Source organism: Sarcophilus harrisii, chromosome 5 (genome assembly GCF_902635505.1).
Source record: "Sarcophilus harrisii chromosome 5, mSarHar1.11, whole genome shotgun sequence".
NCBI lineage: Eukaryota > Metazoa > Chordata > Mammalia > Dasyuromorphia > Dasyuridae > Sarcophilus > Sarcophilus harrisii.
Window position 1 is genome coordinate 94,278,890 of NC_045430.1, and position 6,899 is coordinate 94,285,788.

Sequence of the window (6,899 nt, forward strand, 5' to 3'; positions counted from 1 at the left end):
TAATGTCAACTCAACTTGAAACAAGATAGGCCTCTGGGCTAACCGGGCTATATAAGATAGGACACAATAAAAGTTCAGATCTTTTATCAGCTGGCTGCGATTTTGGAGTAATTATTTATTTCAACTGAGACTAAGGCTGCCTCCAGAAAACCTCTCCGAGAAACCTGCTTTCTCTCAGAGAGAATTCTTATATTTTAAAGAAGATCACCAACAAGTTTCCTTTTCTATAAAATGAAAAGGTTGTATTAGATAATATCTCAGGCTCCCTTCTGTCTCCGAATCCTATTATATCTATGATATAAACAAAATGAAATTGAGGCATAGAAGATAAATGATTTTTCTGAGATCACATGGCTATTTAGTGACAGAGGAGACTCCAACCCATATCCAGGGACTTCACTAATTGTGTTCTTTCCACAAGAGAAGAGGGTCCATCAGTGGCCTAGAGAAGGTCAACTAGAGGTCAAAAATTCTGAATCTCTGGCCTGACCTCTGTTAAGGGTCCCAGTCGACGTTCATATTCCTAAGATTCCATTTACTCCTGAGCTGCTGGAAATGTAAAGATCCTTGCTGAGAAAAAGTAGGGTTAGAACCAACAATGGTATGTTCAAGGAAAAAACATTTATATCACTGATAAAAAATAGAAATTTTATTCTGCAAAGGAACATATACTACAAGGGACATAGGAACTGACAATGGTTATACAAAAAGAGAAATGTTGGTTTCTGTGGCCAAAGATATCTTTGAAAAGACATAAAGAAGAAAGGCGAGAAGGAACAGGGAAGGGCAAAAGGGCGAGTGGAGGAGTGAGATTGAGTCTGGAGGTAGGGGTAGTTCTGTGGATCAGGCTGGGACCTAGCACAATAAATAGGTTTATTTACAAGAACCAAATCCTCGGCTTTGTATCCACAGTTCAGTGCAAATTATTTACACACTGACTAAGGAGGAGGATGGGAGAGGGTGAGAGTGGGGACATAGTCAGTCATTGCAGAGACTGAGTAGAGGGTGACCTCATTTGGGTCTCCCTAAATCCATTAGACACCTCATCACAGCTGCTTTTCTCCCCTAGAATTCTTGTGTCCCTGCTGTAGGTAAGGAGAGAGGTGGGCACTGCCCATGCTTTGATGCCTGAGGCTGGATCCTAGGTCTCAGTGCCTGCTTAGCTTTCTAGTTCCTGGAGCCTCCTCACAATCCAGGAAAGTAGAGGCGCGTGAAAAAGCAGAAGACCGAGGGAATGATGCAAGGAAAAAAGGAATATTAAAGGGGGGAAGAGAATATAGAGGATCACTATCAAAGGTAGTGGGTTTCTTTCTCTAACCTCAAGAATTGAAATCATCTCTTGTTCTGTGCTGGGACTGAGGGGGCTAAAGGAGGACTTCACAGAAGGGGAGGGAGCAGTGCTGAAGAGTATTTCCACTAGGGTAAGCTCTAGGAGAAATAGCTAGGAGAGTACACCCGTCATCATGGGATTGTGGGTTAAGGGTTCATCCTAAAGGATTTTGTGTTCCCGTAACTGAGCCGGGAAGGACGGAGTGGGTGGAGAGGGGGTGTGTGTGTGAACAGGTGACTGTGGAGAAGGGAAGGGGCAGAGCGGCCCCCGGGAGACGCGGAGAGGGGTTTCTGCCGCGGGCGCCCCCCGGCATTCCCGGGGGGGAGGGGGTGGCCCCTGCAGGGCCAGCGTCCGGAAGGCCACTTTCCTCGAGGCAGGCGGGCCTCTCCCTCACAGGCACTCGTGCAGCACCCGCGTGTGGGTGCAGTTGCGGCAGCTGACATGGCAGCACCAGTGGAAGGTGCAGTTGCAGCGCTCGGTGACGCGCTGCGTGCGCGTGCGGTGGCCGCGCCCGCAGCACAGGAGCTCGCAGCCGTCCAGGGCCGGGGAGGAGCTGTTGCAGGCGCGTCCCGCCGTGCCCGCCGTGCCCGTGCGCCCGCTGTAGGTGCAGAAGTTGGGTGACTTCTCGAAGTAAACGAGGTCGTGAGGAGAGGGCGGCTTGTGGGCAGGATCTTCTGGCTCTAAGCGCAGCAGCTCCGCGCGGGAGGCGCGGTTACTGCCCCTGTTGCCGTAGAGCACGCGCGAGGCGCCGTCAAAGCGGTCCCGCAGCACGTCACCCACCGCGCGCAGCGTGGGCAATCGCATCCAGCAAGTGCGCACCGTGCAAGAGCCCGACATCCCGTGGCACTTGCACTCCTGGCGCATCTCCGAGAACACAGTCTGGGGGGAAGAGACAACCGTCAGTTCCTGCAGCCTCTCCCGAGGCTTCCCCAAGAGCATCCTGTCATCTCCCCCAAATACGGCCTTTCCTAGAGCAGCCGGAGCACACAGCGTTCCACCCGGAGTGCTGAACCTTTGAACCCCACCTGCTTCCTTCCTTTCCTCCTAATTCTCTCATGAAGCAGCGGGTATCAGTGGGAAAAGCGCTCTGTTTGGTTTGAGCTAGGTCTACCACTTAGTGGGCAAGACAAAATATGTAATTGAGGGAATTGGGCTAGATATTTTCTATGGACTCTGACCCTGTGATTCCTGTCCCGTTCATTGACCATTTATTTATTCCTCAGAGTCGGCTTGCCTGGTCAGTCGATCCGCTCACTCGACTGTCATCGCCATCCCAGTTTTTCTAGGCTCCGAACATCCAATTTCACAATTTGCTCTCTATCATAAACCCACACTAACTCGTTCCCTTCTCCCCTCCCCCAAATAATCTTGCTAACCTGGGCAGACTAACTGTCCCCCCTCCCGTGTACACACACACATTTGCTAATCTGAGGTCTAACTTTCTGGTTGTGAGCCCTCCATGGCTTTCCTGTCCCCTTTATTGTGCATCCCACACACACTACAAGAACTCCCTTACTGTGCGCCCCGCCTCGTTGTTGTGAAGATTCATGAGGAAACGCAGGTCCCTCCCCTTCTCCCCAGAGTCCACAAATTCTCTGCCAAAGAGGCGACCGAAGTCGATGTTGTCACTGCAGCCGCCCCAGTGCCAGTCCGGACCTCCCGGGCCACGTCGCCGGTAGTCGCACGTACAAGATTCTATGGAACCCTCGGAACAGGAGCGAGCAACAGAGTGTGTCACCCCAGCAGATGTGATGGCGAAAATAAAAGCAGTCTCTCGGCATCCTGTTAGGAGAAGACGAATAGGGGTCACTGGGGTGGGTGACGATGTTGGGATTAGCCAGGAAGTGGGAAGTACTTGAAACTTCTTTTGGAATCTAGACATCCGAACACACGCACAGACTCATTCCCCTACATTCTTCGCCTCACAAACCGCTAGACACACGAACACACACTCATATCCAGCGAGCACACGAGATTCCTTCTGCCTCAGTTTCTCCAGTCTTCATCCGGAAAAGAGGGAGTAGTATGTAAAGAAGAAATGAGTCAGTAGTCATCCGAGGGCACTTAAATTTCCTACACTTTCCCCCATCCCTTCCCGAAGCGCAACTTCTACTAAACTGAAGGTGACTGAGAACTAGATCCTTCCCCAAGTTTTCCTGGTAAGGAAAAGTGAATATAGGACGGGGCTGGGGCGGGGGGCGGGGGGGGGAAGGGGAAGAAGGGAAGAGGGGAGAGAGAGAGAGAGACAAAGACACACACACACATACACACACACACAAAGATAGAGAGACAGAGATAGAGACACAGAGACAGAGACACACAGAGAGTGGAAGGAGGAAGAGGAGGAGGAAGAAAAAGAAGAAGAAGAACAAAAAGAACAAGAATAATAATAAGAACAACAACAACAAGAAGAAGAAATTGTCACATAATAAGTACACAATCACCATCTGTCGATTGATTGATTGTATATCTGTATGCCCTGTGGGAACACTCCTAGTTTAGCACTGACCTTATTTAAATTGGAGCTGCCTCAGGAATCTACCTAGTCTTTGTCTACCTACGATCCCACAATCTCCTTCCGCCTCCTCCCACCGCTCCCCACCTCCCAAACTCCCAATTTCACAGCGCACACCTCGGTTGACTATCTTGCCGAAAACGTGGGGTCCTGAAGCTGTGGGGCAGTTCCAGCGTCGATTCCGAAACTGCCACTTGCACTCCCTCACAGCGCTCTGCAAACCGCCGCTCACGCTGTGCAAGATCCCCGGGTTTTGACGAATTAGCCGCCGCTGTTTGCGGCTAAGCAACTGCAGACTCGGTTCCAGCACCAATTGCAAGCTCTTTGAATCGGTCAGTAGGTTGGTGGAGGACGCCACGTTCACTATGCCCCTGGGGTTGGACACAGATATCAGGGGCTCGAGCTTAACTTGCGGTCTTAGAGCCCTGTCTCCACCACCATCACCCAGTCCCAAAAGAGCTGAGACGCTACCAATTCCATTCTCTTCCATTTTAAAAAAAGGTATAATAAATGTCTACAAGCCACCGTGTCTCCTTCCCTGCTGCAGAAAAGCGGTGCTGCAGCAGTGCAGAAGAAAGCACCATAGACATAAATCCAGGTGCCTGGGTTCCTGAGGTTCGTTACACTCAGTGTCAGCAAATAAGCATTAAGCATTTGCATTTCAATTCCCAATCAATTTCTATCCCAACACAAATTCATTCTCTTCCATCACCACCCTTCCCAGCGGTTCTGTAAAGATTGAGTAGCAAAGTGATCGAGACCCAAACTGAGATGCCAAACACTCTGACCCCTCTCCCCCTTCAGAAAAGAGAGAAGAGACTCAGGATGAGGGAAAACTCCGAACTGCATCCAAGTTGAATCAAGGGTCTGACGGCACATTGGCTTGTACCTATTCACCACCAGGCTTGTAAAACTCGAGGGGCTTTCTTTTAGGGGAGCCCAAGGCCAGTATGATTATTTAGGTTCTTTAGTAGAAAGTAACTATTCGCTTTCCTACAGTTGGATTTGTCCTATGTGGAAACTCTGGAAAAGTTAGGAGAGGGGAGAACGGGAAATGGGTGGGGGGGGTGGAAAAGAGACAGAGAGAGAGAGACAGAGACAGAGACAGAGACAGAAAGACAGAGACAGAGAACAGTAAACAGAAGACCGGGGAAAAGTATTGGGAGATCTGCTGTTCCTGGCATTGGTGATAGGAGTCGGAGAGCCCGGAGCGCAAGAGAAGAGCTGAGACTGGAATCTTATGCCTCCTAAGCCTCAAGCCTCCCGCAGCAACTTTGGACAGCTCTGGACAGCTCCGAGGCCCTTTTCCCTCTCCCAGTCTCTCTCCCTCCCACTCTTATTCTCTGGGGGTTCTTCCCCTACAAAGGAATGGAGCGTGTGTGTAAGAATGCTCAATGTCTATGAAATCTGTCCATCTGTCTCCGTGTATTTAAGACTTGAGTGGAAAACGTGGGGTTAGCAGCCCCGACTCCAGAGTCCCCTGACCTCGGATCACTCACCACCATCTGCCGCTGCTGTTGGCGGCCAGAACTCCAGGCATAGCCGCTAGCGCCAGCAGTGTGGCGGCTCCCCAGCTCAAAAGTAGAGTCTCGGTCCCCATCACCAATCTGTGGCCAGCCGGGACGCGACTTGCTGCTTCCCGCTATGGCGGGGCAGGACAGGCGGCGTTGGCCCCGGGTTCCCAGTATCCCCGAATCTGATCTAAAAATCCCGGGTCCAGATTTGCAGCATGGCTTGCAGAGCTGCTCAGCGAGGTCCCGGACAAGGCTGACAAGCTGAAGTCTCCTAGGTCATCAACACCACTTATTATAGCTCTGGGGACGACAAGGAGGGTTCCCTGAGGGTCGGGCCGGGCCGGGCCTCTACAGAGGGGCTAACTGGACAGGGGCTCAGACAATGGACTTCCGGGCCTTATGGGGCTCTGGCTTGTCTGCTTGCGGAGCTGGCTGGCTGGCCGTCGGGGCTCACCCCCGCCCCTTGCTTCAGGGCTCCCGCCCCCCAGTCTAGGCACCGGCTGTCGACCCCTCCCCTCGGGATTCTCTCCTACGCGCTTCAGCCTCACTCCTCCCCCCTGTCCCGGCCCGTCGGGGACAAGCCAGTCAAGTCAGTTAGGTGGCCGGCAGGGGGAGCGGCAAATGCAGACTCTGGAGAGATCTGGCTTTGGAGCCCCCAGCCTGATTACCCCAGCCACAGCCCCACCCTTCTCCACCCCTATATTGGGCTGTGCTTTCGACGTCACTTCAGATTCCACCGCCCTTACCCCCCACTCCAGAGTCCGCAGGCTGCGGTTTGAGAATGGGACGCGGGGGAGAAACCACCCCACCCAGGAACCCCAGACAGCCGGCCTGGGGGAGGAGGGAGACACTGCGGGCAGTGGTCAGGGGAGTCCCAGAAATGGGGGAGGGAAGAGAGAAGCAGGACAAGATTGCAGAGAGCGTGGGAGAAGGACTTGGATGGGGGGCTGGGAGACTAAGGAGCGGTTGAAACCAAGTGTCGGGAGAAACTAAGCTGAGAATCACTGTCTGGGGGGGTGTAGGATGATGAGTTCAAATCATTATGTGTAAAGGTATAAGTTTGCGCATGTACAAGTGCACTGTGAAGGGTGAGGGAGAAGTGTGTAGGTGAATATGAAAATACCCGTGTCTTTGGGACCGTGTATGCTGTATGTGCAGTGTTTCTCTGAGACTATGTTTGTACGTGTATCATATCTGAGGGCGAATTATGAATGAATGCATAATGCATGTATCACGACCTGTTGGGGTGAAGAGTGATATACGTGGTTATTAAAGGGAAGGAAGACGTCTGCGCCTGCCTGTGGAAGTGAGTGGATGAGTATGTGAGGTGGGAGAGAGTGGACAGGGTGTGAATGTGGCTGGGAGTGTCATCTTGTGTAGAATGTGTCATCCAGTGGCATGTGTCACTCTAAGGGTGTTGTCCTATGTCTGTGTGTGCGGGACAGGGGAGATGGTAGTACCAATCAACTTACAAATTGACAATAGAAAAAAAGGAAGGATCAGTGAGGGCAACAGCCAAGATTGGGAAGGTGAGAGAATG

At 51.9% G+C, this 6,899-nt stretch overlaps 1 protein-coding gene across 1 annotated transcript; it reads right to left on the reverse strand.

Moving 5' to 3' along the window:
• Positions 1-641: 641 nt before the first annotated feature.
• WNT1 (Wnt family member 1) lies at positions 642-5,789 on the reverse strand. Its single transcript, XM_031937984.1, has 4 exons — positions 5,345-5,789; positions 3,963-4,216; positions 2,847-3,112; positions 642-2,209 (listed from the first exon to the last, which is right to left on the reverse strand). The coding sequence occupies exons 1-4, from the start codon at positions 5,443-5,445 to the stop codon at positions 1,721-1,723; spliced, it is 1,110 nt and encodes a 369-aa protein (XP_031793844.1). The 5' UTR covers positions 5,446-5,789; the 3' UTR covers positions 642-1,720.
• Between the last annotated feature and the right edge of the window lie 1,110 nt (positions 5,790-6,899).

What these genes read in the sequence shown, in the direction of transcription:
- WNT1 (XM_031937984.1), bottom strand. Translation starts at nt 5,445, where the DNA reads ATGGGGACCGAGACTCTACTTTTGAGCTGGGGAGCCGCCACACTGCTG. An exon ending in AACAGCAGCGGCAGATGGTG is followed by an intron (nt 4,217 to 5,344) that starts GTGAGTGATCCG and finishes GTCCAACCCCAG; the next exon opens with GGGCATAGTGAACGTGGCGT. An exon ending in CGGCAAGATAGTCAACCGAG is followed by an intron (nt 3,113 to 3,962) that starts GTGTGCGCTGTG and finishes TTCTCCTAACAG; the next exon opens with GATGCCGAGAGACTGCTTTT.